The sequence below is a fragment of the Podarcis pityusensis genome (assembly GCF_964106645.2).
Source record: "Podarcis pityusensis genome assembly, chromosome: 1".
Taxonomy (NCBI): domain Eukaryota; kingdom Metazoa; phylum Chordata; class Lepidosauria; order Squamata; family Lacertidae; genus Podarcis; species Podarcis pityusensis.
In genome coordinates, this window is record NC_138028.1 from 94,943,358 (window position 1) to 94,964,172 (window position 20,815).

General features: G+C 48.4%; 1 protein-coding gene across 1 annotated transcript in view; it reads left to right on the top strand.

The window, feature by feature from the left end:
• Window positions 1–9,521, top strand: part of EN1 (engrailed homeobox 1) — an 11,604-nt gene extending 2,083 nt beyond the window's left edge. Inside the window, exons 3-4 of the mRNA XM_080981249.1 lie at window positions 1,731–2,792; window positions 8,142–9,521. Coding sequence (XP_080837375.1) covers window positions 1,946–2,792; window positions 8,142–8,458 — 1,164 coding nt within the window. The 5' untranslated portion in view covers window positions 1,731–1,945 and the 3' untranslated portion in view covers window positions 8,459–9,521. The remainder of the gene's footprint in view (window positions 1–1,730; window positions 2,793–8,141) is intronic.
• The last annotated feature ends 11,294 nt before the right edge of the window (window positions 9,522–20,815 follow it).

Below are 20,815 nucleotides of genomic sequence, written 5' to 3' on the forward strand. Positions count from 1 at the left end.
AAAGAAATAAAAATCTCAGCGTGCGAATAAACTAAATGAATCCAGTTTGGATTATTGCTATTAGTTTTTATGAGGATGATTTGTTTTTCAGTGTTCTTTCATATCACGTGTGTGTGTAACATTGGCCCGTCACTATCATGTAAACGAACCAGCTGATAAATTGGCCGCTTTTGTACCTGCACGTTCAACCGCAGGTTAGGCTAAGATTGAATACACTATCCTTTAAACCGACACTCAGCTCTCCAACTATTTTCCTGTTCTTTTAAATGCCACCTGTTAATGAGTGAGGACATTATGGGGGCATATGCACGCTGATAGAATTATCTGCAAGAAAGAAATATTGATAAATGTTCCCTGGAATTGACAAGAGTGCTTGCCCAAAAGTCAGCGTTTAACCATCGTGTTTGGTTTGGGTGTTGTTGTCGTTGTTTTAAAAAAAAATAGTGAGAGGGGAGCATGTGCTTAAGTCTGCAATCCTATGCACACACATACCAGAAAAAAATTCCACTGATCTATTCCTGAGTCCACCTGTGCTCAGGATTGCTCAGCCACTTTCCTATTTTAAATCAATGAATCTGGAAAGTGTTGGGTCGAGCCCTTTTAGTCTTTTAGAAACTCCCTGCATGGTCTTTTTGACAAAGCTCATCTATGTCCTTTTTTTAAGTTTAAAACAAAAAACAGCGGACACAAACCATATCTGCCACCGCAAACATACACAGAGTATTGATAAATCTGTTTGGATTGGAACAGAGATTTCATAATTGGTTAGGTTACTAGTCATACTCAGAATACACTTCCACCCCATAAACGTGTTTTGTTTTGTTTCGAATTTAGAAAAGCATTCTATAAAGAATTTAGCATCTACTCTTTAGAAATAATAATAATAAACAACACAGGAAAGATTTCATTCCGAATTTCTTTTCCGAACCTCAGAAGATACACAATCATCTTGTGGAGTTTCAACACGTTATTTGTGGGGTTGATTTGGATATTTGATTTTTGAGAAGCATAAGTAAATGAAAAGTCCTGGGCAGGAGGGAAAAGGGAAGGAGAAACAGACTCTAGAAAGGATGCGCCATGGAAAGCGCAAAGCTCCCCAGGTCTCCCTCTCTCTCTCTCGTTCCCTCTGAATCAGCCAGCCCCTTGGATAATGTAACTGCAAAGTTCCAGTGCAGCTCATTGGCCGACGTCAGGGGCGTCACAGAATTCCCGGGCTGCTCATTGGCTCTTTCCACGTGCGGGCCATCCTCACGTGCTTCCGGTCGGAATGAAAAAAAAGTGTGGCTGAGAGATTTTTTAAGGAGAGTTTGTTGCAAGATCGGAGCTGTCAGAGATTTTTGCTTTCTTTTTTTCCTTTTTTTTTTTTAAAGGAGAAGTGGGGGAAGGAAAGGTGGGAGGAAAAGATGCACGTGCGAGCGGGCGATTAAAGCATCTGCCAAGGCTGATCCGTGGGCAAAGCGGACTCTGACATTTGGGGAAACCCCAAAGCTGCGGCGCTCGGAGAAAGATGGGTAGATTGTGAGAAGACTTGGGGGGAGGGGGAGGGCTTTGGGGGGGCTGGTTTTGTTTTGGTCTCTCTCTCTCTCTCACCCCCCTCTCTCTTTCGGAAGAGGGGTGAGAGAGAGAGGGAGGGGGAGAGAGAAAGAGAGAGCGAGAGAGGAAATATAAAACAACTGCCCCAAAAGCGCGAATCGCTCCAAATGTCTGAGCCTTTGGATATCTCTCTCTAGATTCCTCGGCGAGCCAACAAGTGGATTTTATTTTGCATTTCCCCCATCTTTCCAAGAACAACAGCAGCAGCAGCAGCAGCAGCAGCAGCGAGGACCCAACTACCCTGCCATCGCCCGGAAAAGTGAGGCGTGGTGGCGGTAGGTGGAGGGGGGGACCTCGAGTGAAGAAGTGGAAGAAGAGCCAAGACGTCCATCTGCGGAGCTGGCAGCTGACTATGGAAGAGCAGACGGACAGTAAAAGTCTGCGAGACTCTGCTCCGACTCCCGGCAGCCGCCCCAGCAGCAGCAGCCCCAGCGCCAGCGGCAGCGATGGCGAGAGCGTGCCGCTGTCTCCCGGCAGCCACGCTCCCCTGTCCCCGGCCGCGCCGTGCCTCGTGTCCCTGCCTCTCCACCCGCACCACCACCACCACCCTCCGCACCACCAGCACCATCTCCCGCAGCAGCAGCAGCAGCAGCAGCAGCAGCATCAGGCGCCTCCGCCTCCGCAGCAGCAGCGGCCGCCGCCGCCTCCGCAGCAGCAGCAGCAGCAACAGCACCGCACCACCAACTTTTTCATCGACAACATCCTGAGGCCGGACTTTGGCTGCAAGAAAGAGCAGCTCTTGCTCCTGGCCGGGACTGCGGCCGGAGGAGGAGGAGGTGGCGCCGGCGGCGGCGTGGGCGGCGGCCGGGACAGGGACCTTGACCGCGCGGCCAGCTCAGGTAGAGAAAATGTCAACCCTCTGCTCGGCAGGCCCCCCAACCTTAGCGCGGAGTCGCACGGGAGCCCCGACAGCTCCTCCACGGCCTCCAAAGCCAGCCCCGCCGCGGCGGCCGCAGCGCTAGGGACGGCCAAGCCCCCCATCTCCTCCTCCTCCTCCTCCTCTTCCTCTTCCTCCTCCTCCTCCTCCTGCTCGGAAGGGAGTGGAACTAACCCGGCGAAGTACGGGGAGCACGCCAACCCCGCCATCCTGCTCATGGGCTCCAATAATGGAGGAGCTGTTGCCAAGAGCGATTCTCAACAGCCGCTGGTTTGGCCTGCCTGGGTTTACTGCACTAGGTATTCAGACAGACCATCCTCGGGTAAGAATCCTCTTCCGTGCCTTCAGCGTTGCCCCCTTCCCCCCTGTCTTATATATACACCTGCCATTTCTATATATATATATATATCTATCTCTCTGTGATATGAGTGTAATCCTGCGGGGAGCGTTAACCATCCCACCGAACCCAGGAAGCCAAGCCCCTAAACCGGCCACCCTGACGGTGCGCTAAGACTTGAGGTGCAGAGCGCGCCGAGGGATCCCAAACTGCGTTGGATTAAGCAGATGGGAGGTGGCGGCTTGAGACTATTTAGGAGTTTTGTGGAGCTGAGTCGGCTATTCCCCTCCCTCGCCCGCCCCAGAACCCTGCATTTTCTTAGGGTGCCCCACTCCGAGGTTTGCGGGGCTTTGGTGTTCAAGAGCGTCTTTTGCGCCCCCCCGGCCAGCCTTGCCCTTCGGAGACTGCAGTCTTAGGCTGCAAAAGAGCGGGGCCGAGGCTGCTGGCTGATTTCCCCCTCGGCCCGAAGCAGCTTGCGGAGGAGCTGCGACCGAAATGCCCCCGGAGGATGTCCGCAACCTGGGCAGGGAGGTCCGTGGACGTGTCTCTAGTGGAGGCAGAACCTGGAGAGATTGGAGGGCCCACGCCGCCGTCTCTCTCTTTCCTTTTCAGGCCTTGAAGGGTGGGTGGGGTGCCTCTCTCTTTCTGTAGTTAGGAAGGGGGAAGAAACCATAGTGTGCTTTCTAAAACTTTTTTCCCGGATATATCTATGGCTGGGAGAAAATTAGCGATTTTGATGTGGGACGTGGCTGCAGACAATCAGTGCTTTTGTTGTTGTTCAGAAACATTCGCTGCTGTGCAATTGAGGAGTGAAGGAGACAAGTGTTGCCGTGTGAAGGATGCGTTTTTAAAGGAACTGGCACTGGCGGGGGCCGAAAAAGAAAGAGGAAGTGTGTGAGAGAGACAGAGAAAGAGAGATAGAACAGAAAAGGAAAGGGCTTTCTTGGGAAACCCGCGGAGGCCTCCCGGCAGCGGAGCACAAGAATCTAGGCCCCTAGGCCTTCATTTTTCCATTCCCGTCTTCCAGACCGGGAGCAATTCCCACCCCGTGGCCGGCATTTTCGCGCTTCCCAGCAGCCGGTTCTCCCTCCCGCCCCAGATGATGCCTTGAGAATAAAGGTGTCCTCCCCCCTAGTAGCCCCCCACATCCCCACCCCAATAAAAAAACCCCAGAATCCTCGATCCCGCTCGGAGGTTGAGGAATCTTCGGTTTCCAGGGGAGGGTTTAAATCCTTCCGGGAAAGGAGGTGTGGGAAGAAGAGTGACGAGAGGAGAGGGAGAGAAAGGAGCGGGGGGGGGGTCTGTCTCTCTGAATCAGCCCCTCCAACCCGTAAGGGCGAAGGAGTCGAGCGAGGGAGGCGCTCCGGGTCAGCGCCCGCGAAAGCGCCCGAAAAGGGCGACCGCTCGCCTTTGCGCTCCTGTCAACTTCCAGGGCCGAACGAGAAAGGCAGGCTGTGGAGCTGGGCGAGGGGAGGCTGGTGGCGAAGGAGCTCCGGCCGGGTGCGCTCCCAGGTCGCCTTCTTCGCCCCACTTCGTCCATCCCTCTCTCCCACCGCCCCCCAACCTCACCAGCCCCGGCTCGGGGCTCTTTATGAACTCCTTTCTGCCGGCGACTGATCAATCCTCCGCTATCAGCACCAGCCATCTCGATCACGCCGCTATTGACACATCCCCGCTCCTTGGAACTCAGAAAAGCCACTTTGATTGACTAAACGGATTGATTGAGTGATTGAGCTGTCAGCTCTACCTTCCGCGGCCAACTGCAATGATTTTATTACTGCTTTCCCAGGGCCGCTGCCTTGCAAAGTGTGTTTTGATAGGAAGGCTCCCCACCACCACCGGCAGCGGCACCCTGCAAAGACAGCGCCCCGGCTCCCTGGAGAGGCCAGGACGGGCCTCTCCTCGAGAGAGGCTGCAGCGGTGGCTCTTGACGGTGGGCCCTCTCCGATGTCGGCTAGGCCCCCCCACCAAGCCCTCCTCTTAGCCCACCTTTCCCTGGATGTGAAATAGGGGGTGTTGATCTCTTGAGACTGGCAGTTGCCCCCACCGCCTATCGCTTTCTCACGCCCCCCACCCGAGACCTGCCCGCTTCTTGGGAACGGCTCCTTTAGAATCTGCTCCCCACTGAACAGAGAGATCCGAGCAGCTATCATCTATCCCCGGGCCAAAAATCTCAGCCCTCAAAAGAGCTTTTCGCCGCTAGGAAATTTCTCTTGGCTGTTGTTATTTTCCGTAAATGAGGGGACTGGGGAAATATCTTGAGATTTATTCAGCCGGTTCCGTTTAATCCCTTTCTGTAGTTTATTCAGCCGTCTCTCTCTCTTTCTCTCATCTATATATTTTTAAGCCTGGTTTTGAATGCAGCCAGACGTCTCAGAGCTTTTTGCGGCCTGCTGACCGGAGGTTTTCCTCAGGTTCAAGCGACTGGCCCCAAAGTTGGCGATCTTTGGAAAAAGGCTTCATTTTCATTTTGTATCCTATTTTAAAAAATATTCGTGTTTGCGTAATTTTAAAAAATGGCGTTTTAAGGTACTCTTTTTAAACCCCCTTCACGATATAAATTGCTTTGAAGAGGGGAATCTTACCCACGTATGAATACGGTATATTCTTTCCCTAAAATAATTTGTATTTGATACATTTCCCAACAAAGCAAAAACAAGGCGGCTTTGGAAAGACGAAGTCTGAACGGCAACGACTTAAACAAGGATTTGTCTCGATTTATTCCAGTACTTATTCGGGACACACTGTTTGGTTGATGCCTAAAGTGCTCGAATTCTATTTAAGGGGACGATCTAGTTCCTCCAGTCTCTCCCCCCCCACCCCCCACTTCTGCAATTTTTAAAAAAGTTTCCCACCCATTTCTTTTAACAGAGAAAGAGAGAGAGAGAGCGCTTAGAAATGGGAGGGATGCAGAACAATTTGCCTTAATTTCCGAGGGCTCCTCCAAGGCTATGGGTCTAGTTTTGGAGTCCTGCGAGGCCAAGATGTGTTGATATTAAATTGCTGGGAAGGGCTTCTAAGCAAAAACGCGCGGACTTCGAGGAAGCACCCTTGCGCGCGTGTTCGTTGGTTTAAAGAGATGTGCATTTTGAACGTGAGGACACCGGCAGGGCCAGATCTCTCAGTGAAAGATAGTGTAGGAACGCCCTCCACTTGGAAATATACGGTATTTATCCGCGGCTTTTATTGGAAGGGTTTTGGTGGAGTGGAGACTAGCGGTTTCAGTGAAGTGTTCCCCCAGTCATTGTAGGCGATGAGGGTTTGTCTGGCATTCTGTATTTGCGTTTGCAGAATATACTTTTGCGGCAGGCTTCAAAAAATGAGCATCCAGCGCAATTTATTTTCCCTTATCATCATCATCATTAGTAGTAGTATTATCTAGTCGTTCGGCAATAAGGCCTTTGGACCAGCTTGCAATAAGGGTTGCTTAGTTTCCCAAAATAAGAAATTTATTTTGTCTGTGAGGGGAAAGAGGTATGAGTCTACAGCCGAGCACACATTGAAATAGGTATTTATAATCCGAGAGTCTTGCCTAAATTTATTGCCGGGGTTTTTTTGTTTTTTGTTTTAGAAAATTACGAATTTCAAAATTATAATATTAAATATAAATTAAACACACACATATACAACTTCCCAGGCTTGCTTTGTCGAGGGACGCCTTGGTTTGATTTGGAGGAGGAAAGTCTGGGTCCCGCTGCGGATCAAAACAGATTTAAAATCCGGTGTTGTCCCGGCGCATAAGAACCTCCAGCGCCGTCTGAGCAGCTTCTACTCCGAAGCTGATCCTGCCGAATTTAATGGGGCGTAATAAAATTCGGTATGACTTGCTCCCGAGTAGACAGGGTGAGGCCTGCGCTGTTACTCTTCGTGCCTGCTAGTGGTACTGTTAGGCCCAGCCCCAGCAACAACAGAACCCGCTTCGTAAACCGCTTGCAATGTTTGTTTTGGGTCCAGTCTTTAAGTCTGTTTACCTCGGTGCTTATTTATCCTTACAATTCAGCGGGAACTTTCTGGTTGCGTTATTTCAAACATGTCCTTGTAGTAAACATGTATGTTGAGGGTGAATGACGTTGGGAAAGGTTTCCTGGGGTGTTACCTCTAACACGTACTATTTAACTCTAGCAGTTCCGGAAATACTGTATGTTTGATCTGTGGGCTTTTTAAAAACAAAACAAATCCAGGAACCCCACGCTTTCCTAAATGAATATAAACTGCAGCGAAGGCCCATAAGTGAGGAGCCCTCTTCCCTAACGCAGCCATCTGCTGAGGAAGCTCGGTGTGTGTGTATTTGTAGTTTTTTTAAAAAACTTTCTGATACTTTTTACTGAAGCTCATAACTAATTAGTCAGACTTCTCCCCCACTTTCAAAGTGTGTGCTGTAAAGTTAAGACGCTTTGCCTTTAAGAGATGAGAGCTTTTAAGGGGAAGAGGGCCAAAACACCGCCTCTCCCATACGTATATTTTGTGTATTAGAAATGTGTGCGTGATTCCAGCTGCACCAGACTTGATAAATCCAAATTAACTGATTGATCTACCTCTCAGTCTCTTTCTCAAACTATCTATCCACAGATATAGATAGATGGATAGACAGATAGATGGTGATCAATAGAAAACTGCTTTAGATCTGGTGCGATCAAACAACTGAGCTTGGGCCCGGACGGGGAAAAGTTAGCAGAAGCATCCGCGTGCCTGACCAATACCTATCCTGACAAACGTTTCCCTATGGATTTTCCGCCCCACTCCCCTTTGTTTCTTTGCTTCCCATCTCGCCCCTCTCGCCTTTCTTCCTTGGCGTCTTCTCCTTCGCGCCAGCTAAAAGTGGGCGATGCTGCTCTTCTAATGTACTCGCACAGAACTTGGGACGAAGAAGGGCCTAGACTGTTTTGAAAAGCGCCGGGGTGGGGGTGGTAGTGGAAACAGGCGTCCTGAAGGACGTGGGGTGGGGGAGAAATGCACCCACGTTTTAAACAGTGGAGGAAAAGACGTAGGATATATGTGGGTTGGGGGAAAATCCAAGCAGATCAGTTCTGACCCTGCCCATCCATCACGGTTGCCGGGTGCCCCTTTTGGAAAGGGGAAAGGAGGCGCCCCCCTTTCCTTCAAAACAGATCTCCCCATTTTCCGGAACGCCCGGCGTTGCTCCCATGTGGCAGGCTCCCCTTTATGTGTGCTGCATGTGTGTGTGTGTGTTTTGGGAATGATTCTGACCTGGCAACTGCTGTCCCCTTTTCTCTCTCGTGCCCCTCACCCCCTCCTCCTTCCCCTTTGTGTGCGTGTGTGTGTTTCTCTCTCTCTCCCTCCCTCCTCCACCCCTCGCACCCCCCCCCTTTGTAGGTCCCCGCACGAGGAAGCTGAAGAAGAAGAAGAACGAGAAGGAGGACAAGCGGCCTCGCACCGCTTTCACGGCGGAGCAGCTGCAGAGACTCAAGGCGGAGTTCCAGGCGAACCGCTACATCACCGAGCAGAGGCGGCAGACTTTGGCGCAGGAGCTCAGCCTCAACGAGTCGCAGATCAAGATCTGGTTCCAGAACAAGCGCGCCAAGATCAAGAAGGCCACGGGCATCAAGAACGGCCTGGCGCTGCACCTCATGGCGCAGGGACTCTACAATCATTCCACCACTACCGTGCAAGACAAAGAGGACAGCGAGTGAGCGCGCCCAGAGAGCACAGACCTTGTCGGGTTTATTTTGTTTTTTCGTTTTTTGATGCTTAATATTATTATTATTATTATTATAATTATATTATTATTATTATTATGAACCTGATCGCCAGGGAAGACAGAGAATAACCATACAAAGCAAAAGAAAAGCAAAGAGGAACAATTAAAAAGAGAGAGAGCGCGAGAGGACAATTTGGGAAAAGACAAAACACACGACAAACACAAAAGGACTTCTTTCCTGCAGTGACACACAGTTGTGGGGGACTTGGAAGGGTGCTATTTAAGAGAGAGAAAAGAATCAAATTTATTGTCTATTCATAGTTATAAGGATTCCGATTTAAAACAAAACAAAAACCCCGAACACTTACAAACAAAAAGTTATCTATATAGCCAAACATCGTATGATCTTGTATATATTTAATTTCAGGTAAGAAATGATGATGATGATAATGATGTGTAGCGTTTTTCTATTCGCTCAGCGGTTGATCTCCCCCCCCCCCCGCCCACCAGCTCCACTTTGGTCTCTCCCCCCCCCGTCTTCTTTTTCTTAATTATAGCTCTCAACTCCTCCAGCCCCCCCTCCAGCCTCCTGATTTTAAAGAGTTTGTCTGGCTTTTCCCGATTTCCCTGCTCCCCCTTTCTTCTTCTTTTCCCTGTCGCGTTTTCGTGTGTGCCTTTCTCCCTCTCTTTCATTTCGTGCGTGTGCGTGTGGTGTTTCTTTTTCTTCTTCTTCCTCCTTCTTCTTCTCTCCCCCCCCACCCTACCGAGTAAGAACAATAACACTATGACCCACAGACTGCGAGACTGAACCCCTTGCTGCAAGCCAAAGATTTTTTTCTTATGTTCAGAAATCTGTAGTCTGAAATAAAGTGTAGATTGTGTTCAGGATATATACCGATTCTGTAATTCTTCTCTGTTCTCCAACCCCACTCCCCCTTTAATACATTAATATATTAAAATACCCTGTTCTTCTTATTCTTTATATACATTTATCTCTAAAACTATCTGGCATATATCTCTCCCAGATTATTTTTTTTAAGTGGGGAGAATTTTTTTTTTAAACCAACGTCTTGTTTCCCTTGCTCATTTGCTCTCAGCTTCTTCCCTCGCTGTTGGATCCCTGGGTGGGATAGTAGGGCCCCAATCCAATGAACTGTAGTCCTACTAACTGCCCGGCTCTGAGCATGTTTACTTAGAAATGAGTCTTACTGAGTGCAATGGACCTACCCCCTCCCCCAAAAACCCCCACACCCAACAACAACCCAAAATCTCAGCCTAAGTCCCTTGGGAAGAGAAGGGACTTTTATCTTCCGGGCTAACTTGTTTCAACGGGATATGCTCAGGCTGAGCTAGTGTATAAAATTTGTGGAGGAAGACTGAACACCACCAAAGATCTAGAAATAGGTGCTTCGGTTCCAGAGATGATATATTTGTGTGTTTGTGTGTGAATATGAAATGAATGAAAGCTAATAATGTCATGAAATTTCCTGGCTCCTTCGAGTTCCAGGATGGGTTGGAGAGAAATTTGTCTGACAGCTCCCTGCCTCGCATCCAAGATCATATTGAATTTCTACTGAGGCGCTTTTTCGCCAGGAAGAGCAATAGAGGCAGGAGAGGGAGAGGGGAGGAGGGGAGGGGAAATGATCGGTACTTTGCAGACGGTTGCTTAGCAGCGCGGCATAATGAATGGCGGGGCGGGGGGGGGGTGTTAGCTTTCCCTCCGCGGCCTTCTTCCAGCAGCCATTGCCTTTTAAAAATGTTCAAGTAAATTCGGCCTTTTAATGTTAGGGTTTTTTTTTTTTTTTTTACTCCTCCTTCCCCCCACCCCCAACACTGAGATGGAGCAAATGGCCTCGCTTTCCAAGAGAGTTCCCCCGTGCCCATGAGGACGGCCACTTGAACTAACAGTTACGAGCAGGTGGATAAATCCGCCTTCTCTGGCAGGCCAACATTATTAAGAACAGACACCATTTTTAATTTGCTTGGAGACACCGCGGTCGTAGGAGCTCAGTATTAATTTTGTGTTCTGGTGACTCTTCCATGAAATTGTCAAGTACCTTGTGGGCATCTGGGCGTGACCTCAAAGCCGGGCGCCCTCTTTCTTTCTTTCTTTTCTTGTCCCGGATCCCAGTCGTTTGCAAAGGGGCACCCTAAGCACAGCTATCCCCCCCACTACGTTCAGGAACAGAGCTCATGCTTTGCCCTCAAAGGTCCCGAGTTCCTTCCCTTGGCATCTCCCGGGTAAATTTTCAGGCAGTGCGTACAATTACTGAGCTACGTGGACCACTGATCCCTAGGTAACAGCGAGTCCAACTGACTCGCGATTCAGAGAGTTTGGGTGGCCTTGTTCCAAAGGATGTCCCCTGATTTCAGTGGGCTTTGCTTTCAAGTAAAACATGGCTAGGACGGCTGCTTGAATTCCGCTGGGTGGGTATGATTATGTTAGTCGTAATGGTAGTGGTGGTGGTAACAGCGGGAATAGCGGACGTAGCATTCGGGCAAGGGCCTTGGATCAAGGTTAGAACACCTGATTTTGGTGCAGAGGGTCCCAGCTTTACTCTCCAGCATCTCCAGTTTGGGCTGGAAGAGGCCCCCATCTGATACCCTTGGGGAGAGCTGCCAGCCAGTAGGTTCGGTACCCCAATGGCCTGACTCAGTATAAAGCAGCTGCCGATGTTCCTATGTCGCTTCCCTTCCACTCCTTCATTTATTCATGTATATATTAAAAACTGACCAATGTGGAATTCAGTTCATGATGCTTCGCTATTAAAGCCATCCTTTGTTTACAAGCGTCTATTTCTCTCCCCTTGAAATGCCCGGGATTTGTAACACTGAGTCAGTTCTGACATAACGCAGAAAACCACCCACCCCGAAAGAAGGGAAGGCACTTCCCCACCAAGGCACTTAAATGCCCTTCCTTCCAGTGGGAAAGAGAAGGAACTATTTAAATTTCTCCCCCTGAAATCAAAGGGCCTCTGCGCTTGAAGGTGCAGTGCTACTACACGCGTGTATCCCGGAGAAAGTCCCATCGAGCTCACAGGAACTTAGGATTGCGCTGCTCTTTTGGTCACGGGCCACGCACGGAAAAGATAAAAATTTAAATGTTTGTTGTTGCTGCTGAATGGCAACGTTGGCACACTAGGAAGTCACGGCGCTGGGTTGGAACGAAATCTAGTCCCTTAAGATAAGATCAACCCCCCCCCCAAAAAAAAACCAACAACTTTAAGGGAAATATTGTAGTTTAATGGAACTGTTGGCATGTTGACTCACAGTCTTGCTGCGGACAATGGAACTCGCTCTGCACAAAGCGTGTTAAGGCTAATAGCCCAAATTCAAGTGCGCCCAGCCTACGAATATTCCGCTACGACCCGTCCAGACTGGGGTTTCTTGGGTGCATTGATAAAGTCCAGTGACTGAAATTCTGGAGTCGTGTGTGTGTGCGTGTCTGCCGTGTCTGAAAAATATTTTATTTCGTGACACACACTGACACCCCCCCCACCTCTGTTGCTCACCATTAATTTTACATGCCGTTCCACACTGGCCCAAAGAAGTGTGATCCACCAGTCCCCCTTCTGCTCCATTTACAAGTAAGGTACAATACCTGCAACGCAATCCTAAGCATGTCTACTCAGGAGTGGACACCACTGAGCTCAATGAGACCTTCTCCCAAGTTAAGGGCACATAGGATCCGGGCGGGACCATTGAATTCAGAGGAGAGAATTGAGTGGATAGGCCCATCGTTCAAAATAAAGCGAAAGGATTCAGCAGCGCTTCCCCTCTCCCTCCAAACATGGGCACCCTCTACCTTCAGAGAATGACGCAGAGCAGCCTTCCCCAATCTTGTGCCATAGCTCCCTTCAGTTGCTTTGGACTACAACTCCCATCAGTCCCAAGTCAGCTTCCTGATCTGGGTTGATAGGAGTGTAGTCCAAAGCAGCAGGGTACTGGTGGCAACAGGTTCAGGAAGGCTGGGGACAGCGTGGCCCGTGAAACTGATGAGAGTTTTGAGGTCTTCCATAACAAACTTAACCTTTCCCGTAAACGTGTGTGTGTGTGTGTGTGTGTGTGGAGGAAACCCCATCTGAATGAGGTGATTTAGATTCTGGTCAAAGCTTATCCAACCTTTCTTTCCACGGAGTTTACGTACATGGGCGCCCTGCCATGTTCCCTTCACAACAACCGCATAAGGTAGGTCAGGCCGAGAGATGGCCATTGGTGAACTCACGCAGCGGATTTCACGGCTCAGCGGGAGGACCACGAGGCCACCATCTAGCTAATTTGTGCTTAACCTTAGAAGAGGCTAGAATTGGTCTCAGGTGACATCGGGGTGGCAGTGAGCGCTGTACTTCATAGAAAATACTACACTAAAATTTGACTCCCCCACTTGCTCGTCCCGTAGGAAACTCCACTCCTTTGCCTGTAAAGTTTGATCTTCTAGCCCCCTCTTTCAAAAAACTAACTAACTAACTAACTAAATTAACAACACCCACAAAAGCCAGTGGCCTAAACACACACGATGCTCAAATTTATTGCCTTTTGTTTGTTTCGAACCAATTCCATTTCTCTGTGGCAGGGATGGAGAACGCATCGCCCTCCAGATGTGGTCAGGACACAGCATCCCCGAGGTCTGGCGAAGCTGGCTGGGGCAGGTGGCGCTTGAGCCCAACAACATCTGGGAGGGTCACAGGTCCCCTGACCCTGCTCTATGGATTTGGCGCCTAAGCTTCCTAATCATGATCTGGGCCTTGTTTTTTTAAGGAGCATCTCACAGCTGCAGTCCCAAACACATCCACTTCCGGTTAGGCCCTGCTTCCTCTTTCTGGGCCCTGATAGACTGCAATCCTATGCACACTTACTTGGGAGTAAACCTCAAAATTGGGACTAAATTCATGTAAACCGTTTAGATCTTTGTTGGTGTGGTTGCTTCAGGGGTATACATAGGAGCCAACTCCTAGGGGCAGTGGGGGCTTCGGCCCCCACGATAAAATATTTGAGGGGGCTGGGCCCATGAAAAGTTGATTGCCACTCCCATTCAGATAGTGTGCGCGCACTGTGTCATGTGATCAATTATGTGAGGCGGGTCTTACTTAGGCCCCCACAATCTTTTATTCAAGTTGGCACCTCTGGCGGTATATAAATCTTGTTAAATCATAACTAAATAAATTCCCAGTAAACTCTTCTAGGATGAGGCTGCCCTGCTCTTAGCTTCCAACTTCCAGCTTCCAGGCTGTTTCTGCATGGAGAGAGAGAGATTGGGCAAAGTCACCCAGAAGGTAATTTTGAAATACATACGGTAATACTTCGGAGCAACCTCAAAGAATTGAGTTTTCTTTTTTACACTTGCAATGGCCTTAGAACTGTGATGAAGGGGTTTAAAAATAAAAATAAAATTAAAACAAAACAATTGAACCTGAAGCATCAGTTCCTACTCAGTCGCTTCACAGAAGGAGAAAGTTAAATGGAGTCTGGAGTTCAAACAGTATCGATTAAAGGCAAATGATGCGGGTAAACAAACAAACTAACTAACAAATATTAATTTCTCTCGGAGCTGCTGCTTGGCACTGCTTGCCGTTTAAATAGCCGCCCTACCCGCTCACACGAAAACAGACGGCCTTTTGCAAATAGGAGGTGGGGCGGTGCTATTATTGCTTGCGGAGAGATATGCAGGCGTTTTAATTATTTCTCTCCTCTCATAGCCTCAGGTATATTTATAGAAAGGTAAGCCCCACCCACCTGCCACACCTCCTCTTTTATTTGCTGAACAGGGAGGAAGAAAGGGGGGGAAAATAACTACTTGCTGTCGTTAAAACGGCGAAGAGAAAACCCCCTCCCCATTTTGGGACTTTGTTATTTAATATATATATATATATATATATATATATATATATATATATATATATATCCTTACAAATCCAGCTCTCAGTTTCTTTCTGTCGACGGACACGCCTTTTTACTGAAGCTGTGAAGGAGATAATGCACTTTCTTTTTATTTAGTCAGAAGCCGGGTCCAGTTACTAACACAAGCCTAATGCGTGCAGATACATAAAAATGTAAGGTGTCATCATAGCAAAATACCCGCTGATTTTAAACAGAGCAAGCTTATGTATCTAATCAGGGGAAATTTTTCAGTGGGGACAAATATATTCATATCTACAAACGTAGATCTTTCTCTCCAAAGTACCACATGAATGTATGCAGGCGAATGCCCACTTTATAATTTAAACTCAGCATATGAAAGTTTATGCTTATATCTTCTTTTTTTTAAACCCATCCCATGCACACGCCCTCCTATCTCCTCCAAGGAGCAGAAATGCGTTGACTCATTTGTTGTGAATCGCGGTTGAAACGTGCTAATCACGCAGGGCTTCCCTCTTCTTCTGCAGCGGCCTGCATACATGCAAACAAAGGTTTCTATTGTCCATTTGTTTCTCGGCGTGTTGATCAACACCAGGTTTTTGAGAAGACACCGTGACAAGGTTTGACTCTGTGCCCACTCTGAATTTGCCAGAAAGCTGAATACCAAAGGGGAGAGCTTTGTTTCCATTGAGGAGGAGGAGGAGGAGGAGGAGGAAGGGGGAAAAAAAGGAACCTTCAAAGCCCAGTTGAAAAGGGACACGCCCCCGGGTTCGAATGTTCGTAAAGTTCCAACATTCCACCCTCGAATGTTGGCAAAGCGGAAATGATCAGTGGAATTTTCGACTCGGGCCTGTGCAAAACTGCAGGGAGGCGGAGTGTGGCCGCAGGACAATCGAAATGCCACGTCTCTGGGCATGCTAAAAAGAATGTTCGAGCACACCTCTCTACAAATAAATATCCTAATTTATTTTTAATGTTGAAATCCCAATGGTTTTAATGGACATGTGCGTGAGTGATCGGAATCAGAGGAGGGTAGCCCAGTGTTTGTCCTCTCTCAATAAACATGGCTAACACACACTACATAAATCACGAAAATGTCGACCAGTAAAGAGGACTGTTGCATCCAAGGAGCCATTCGGAAAGGGGCGATTGCGCTTCGCGTGCTTGTTTGGTCAAGCTCACGTCCATGAGAGGGCAACAGAACACAGGACACGCAATAGATACTGGAGTAGGAAGCAAGGCCAAGCGTTGCTCATGTGAAGTGATCCTGGCTGGCCTTTTGCTTTGGACAGGGTGCAGCAGTTTCCCTAGCTTTAGAGGGCAAAGGGAGGCCGGAGGTGGCCCGTCGCTGCGCGTGGCAAGTTGTGAAAGAAGGCAAATGCTGTCTCAAGCGGCGAGGCCTGAAATAAAAGATCAGGGCGCGCCCAGCAAGGCGAGGCGAGAAAACGCAGTAAGCATTTGCCTATTAGCCCCGGGATGTGTGCTGGGCACGGCTCTCCGCCGGTGAATCCTCGCCAGCAGTTCCCGTGCACAACCGCGGGCGATCAATCACACCCATCTGCGTGTGAGGCTGGTGGGGTTGTTTCCTGTAGCTCGCAGAAATCCATTCCCGAGAGTTGTTAACAAGTTTCACAGCAAATAGTTCTCACAGCAGAATAAGTCTACGACTTTAGCAGCGGACGCAAAGCAGTTGCTGATGCCGAAGGCGGCGTCCCGTTTGCTAACATTAGCCAAGCAGGTGGGAGGAGGCAGCGAGAGGCACCTGCCCTCTTTGCCACAGTCTTTCCCCCTCAGGGTCACAGGGAGCCAGGCTCACTCTTGGCAACCTTCGGAATGCTTCCCCTTGAATAATGCACCCCCCTCCCCCAATTGCCAGCTCTAACAAGCAAACAGGAAGGCGAGCAGCATCTCAAGAGCCGCGTAAAAGCAACTGAACTTCAACCACCTGCTGTTTCCACCTCCGGCGCTGTGCTCGCCTTGTCCCGTCTTTGCTTTCCGGAGAGGGGCTCCCTCCTCTCCCGATACCTGATCATTTCCAAGAGATCTTAATCCCCTTTCACCCCCAAAAAGCAACGTTGTGTGTGTGTGTGTGTGTGTGTGTGACGTTGCAAGCTGAGAGTGAGAGACCCCAAAATACCACATCGCCAATGCACGCTGATCCCATCCTCTGCTAACGATTTGCACCGTGTGTTTGTGTGTGAACTGGGGAGCTGACACTATTTCTTCCTCAAGTGAAAAGGCCTGAAGGAGAATCACTTCTCAAAGCGGCTAGTGGAATTTTAACTGACTGTCCCATCATCTACCAATCAAAACAAAGACAGTGAGTTTTCAGGATATTCAACTGGGTGGTATAATAATAATAATAATAGTCTCAGGGCGATTTATAAGCACAAGGTAAAAGTAACTAAAAGGAAGTTTAAAAACATCACAGAAAACGACCACAGTTAAGTCTGAAGACAACAAAACGGGGCACCGTAGGCAGAGACCTAAAAGCAAGCACCTTTCTCTCCCAGCTGGAAAAGCGGGCGGCAACAGAAATGTTTTCGGTGGTTCCCACAAATTACAAATAGTGGGTGTCTGTCGCAGCTCAGCAGGGATGCTCTTCCACCAAACAGGGACAGCCTTTCTGAAAGCCCCGCTGTTGTGATATTTTAGGGACTTTAGAAGCTTTCCTGATGAAAGTAGTGACCCCCTGGGTTTATAGGGGTCTCTCGAGTAACCTGGCTTCCAGCTGCACGTTAGTAAAAGAATGTTGAATTTGGCCCAGTAGCAGACTGGGAACCAGTACAGACCCCGCAGGGAAGGTGTCAGCTCCTGGAAGTAGTCTGTTTCCACAAGCAGCCTAGCCTTTTTCTGCATTTTCAGTTTTCTGCGTTGGCTGCGGCCTTTTGGGCCTTCCTCACATTGCAGTAATTCAACCGTACCAGGGTCACCAGAGCATGGGCAACTGTGCTCAAGCCTTCCCGGTCCAGGAATGAGTGTAGCTTTCTTTACTAGCTGGAAAAAGGCAATCCCGGCAACGGAGGGCAACTAAGCTCTCAGTGTCACAGCTAGTTCCATGACCACCCCCAGACTACACACCTGCAAGTTATGAAGTTAGGGAGGTGACTTGCTGTTGACTATTTAGGACCGTCCCCCCCCCCCCCCCATTCTCCAGAAAGCCACCTCCGGAAGAGGGCTGCTAGAATGCGGAGATCGTCTGTTTACAGCATTGAAACCACCAACCTCGCGCTTTACGTCAGATAAGAGAGGGAAACGTGTCAGCCCTGTACTGTGGGGAAGCACCCCAAGTTCAACGGGCTTTACTTCCTGCTAAAACGGTACATAGTACAGTGGTACCTCGGGTTACATACGCTTCAGGTTACAGACTCCGCTAACCCAGAAATAGTACCTCGGGTTAAGAACATTGCTTCAGGATGAGAACAGAAATGGCGCGGCTGCAGCGGGAGGCCCCTTTAGCTAAAGTGGTGCTTCAGGTTAAGAACAGTTTCAGGTTAAGAACAGACCTCCGGAACGAATTAAGTAATTAACCAGAGGTACCACTGCATAGCATTGCCATCTAACTTGATGAGTCCGGTTGCTTTTAGGAGCAACATAGATTAAGAACCTTTTTTTGCACACTAGGCAAAATAAGGTGGCGAATTAATATGGTGGGATTGTGGTCATCCGATTGCAATTGCAGGAGCATCTTTCTCAATATTTCCCCGCGTGAGGGCAAGTTCTCAAACGAGCACTGCGGGGAGAAGGCGAAGCCAAACCCGCCCCACCCCCACCCATGCTTGTTTACAACATTCATGGAAGTCTAGGGTTGTGCCTACACGTGTGAACCAGCCATTTCTTAGGAGCCTCTTCAGATTGGGTCCTCTGCACGTATCTTTCGAGACACCTCTCACTCATCTCTCCCTCCATCTCCTCCATCCACCTCGCCCAGGTCTCCACCACTCCAAGCGCCCCCTTCCTCCCTCTCAGCTCTCCGGCCTTTCTGCCCTTCCTTGGTAAGAGGTTCCTGCGTGGTTCTGAGCGCACATGGCAAAGGTCGACCAGCCCGCCGCTATTTTACATATTCAGATGGGGGACTGACTGGCCTCGGCCGGGCCCTTTGGTCTTCCCCGGGAAGGCCACGCGCTCATTTGTCCCCGCTGCCCCCTTCCTCTGGAGGTGCCTCTACCGATGACTTCTGTCAAGGAGCTTGTTCCTTTGTCCCTCCTCCCAGGAATCAAAGCAGACACTATTGTGAGCTCTGTCTTCCCCGGTCAAAGGTCAGATTTCACCGTCCCAATTACAATGATTTGCTAACGATGTTTATCTTGAGCGCGGCGGCTGTTTTGATGGCCAAACAATGTGAGGGAAAGGTGTGTGTGTGTGTGTGTGTGTGTAATCCGAAATATAGCTTCCCCTCCTTTTTAGTTTCTTGTTTTTAAACTACAAAAACGTTTCTCAACACAGATAGCAAAAAAGGGGGGAAGGATTTCCTTTAAGCCCCCCAAATCACAGAAATAAAAGTTTGCGCGTGTGAGAGAGCTGGGGAGCAGGAGTTTGAGTCCCTTGGTCTACTGCAGCGGGACGTGGAAGAAAAGGAGAAGGTAGAGCGAGTTGTGAAGGCCGGCGCTTTGCCACCATCCCTAATGACACCCCTGTTTGCTTAAGGTGCCCCACCCTGCCCGTGCCTTTGAAAACAGCTGCCTGGTTGACCTTCACCTCTAGCCTGTATTTATACGCTTCCTTAAGAGGGAGGGATAAGGAAATATTTCCTAGGAAGTTGAAAACTTGATGGCTCCTTAAGAGCCCGAGGACATGTCAAAATAAACCTTTCTTTCTTTCTTTCTTTCTTTCTTTCTTTCTTTCTTTCTTTCTTTCTTTCCAAAGTCGTTCCTGATTATATATTTTCTCCAAGTAAATACCTTATATGCAGGATTTAAAAAATCCTCCTATATACAGACATATAAGGAAACAGATCTGGACTTTAAGAGTGGCTGTTGGAGTTTTTTTTAAACAACAACAACAACAACCATGATATGGTTGTTGATTTCTTGTGCCCTATAGCTGATTGCAAAAGGTTGCAAAATGCAGCATCTATCTATCTATCTATCTATCATCTATCTATCTATCTATCTATCTATCATCATCTAATCTATCTATCTATTATCTATCTTTCTGTTTGTCTGTCTATCCTGTCGGTGTCATGGAAAAAGCTGTTCACTGTATAAGGAATAATTTGTATATTATTTTTCCCCCACTGGTAATGAAGATGGGCAGAGGTGAAAACACACTCACACTGGGTCTCCGAAACTGAGGTTAAATTTGTCTGAGTGTGCATAAGGAGAATCGCTTTTTTTTTTTTAAATTTTTTGCTCGGGTTAAGCAATTTCACGTAGTGATTAGGTGTTGGCAAAGTTTTTTTTAAAAAATTCTCTGCGATTGGGGTGGTGTAAATGCAACTTTGGAGGTGTTAATGCAACTTTGTGCAAACTTTGTGCAAAGTGACCAGCATGTGAAGCAACACAAGAATATATAAGCGTGCCTTGTATATTCAGATCATTTGCCCATTAGTTTTCTCCAACCGGCAACATTTTTTTGCTGCTTTGTAAATAAATTTTATTTTACCGAATCAATCAACGCGGTCACCGAACGGGAAACACGATTTTGACTGGGCATGAGCTTGAAAAGAAGTTTTCAACTGAAGCCTGAAAACGTCGGGAAAAGGCTACATAGGAGAGAATGGACGTTTTAGCATTCCGCCCCCCCCCCCAGTACTCTTAAGGCTTAAAGTTTCTGTGCTAAATTGTTAAACTAAAGCAAAACATTTAAACACAACCCCCCCCTTATTCTTGGAATTGTCAGGAGCGGGGCGGGGAGCAGTACATTGGGTCCTAAATCAAATGGCTTCAAAAGAGTGAACGCAAACTTGCTAATGAAGCCTTTCCCCGGTTGAGTAAGCCGGGGAGCTCAGACGTTGCTGGAACTCAATGCCATTTGCTCCGAGATCCGATGATGACCAGGTGAGCAAATCTTCCATGTAAAAGGAGCGCGCGATTCCCCATCTGTCTTCGAAGGAGCGTGTATTATTTACATAATGAAAGTTTTGATGGCTGGAAGCGACACAGGGCCAGGAATACGAAAGAGCAACTTGGATCGTTTTGGAAAAGGTGGCTTTCAGCATTAAAAGATGGGACGATCGCTAGTGGCGAGGATGGTTGTTTTTTGTTTTAATGTCGCTTGAGGTGTTACCAGAAAAGTAAAAAATGCTCCAGTTTCTTAAAATATTGTATATAAGTGTGTGTGAGAGAGAGTGTGTGTGTGTAATAGACAGAAGTATACTTTTTATCCGGCCCATCCACTACCAATGCACTACTTTGAAAGACTTTAAAATATGTTTTGGCGATTTGGGGGAGCAGGGAGGGGACGTTCATCGAGTACTTGATTTGAGTCTCGAGAACACAGGTTAACGACCAGCTTGACTTTCCTTTAACTATGGGTGGGTGCGCGCGCGCGC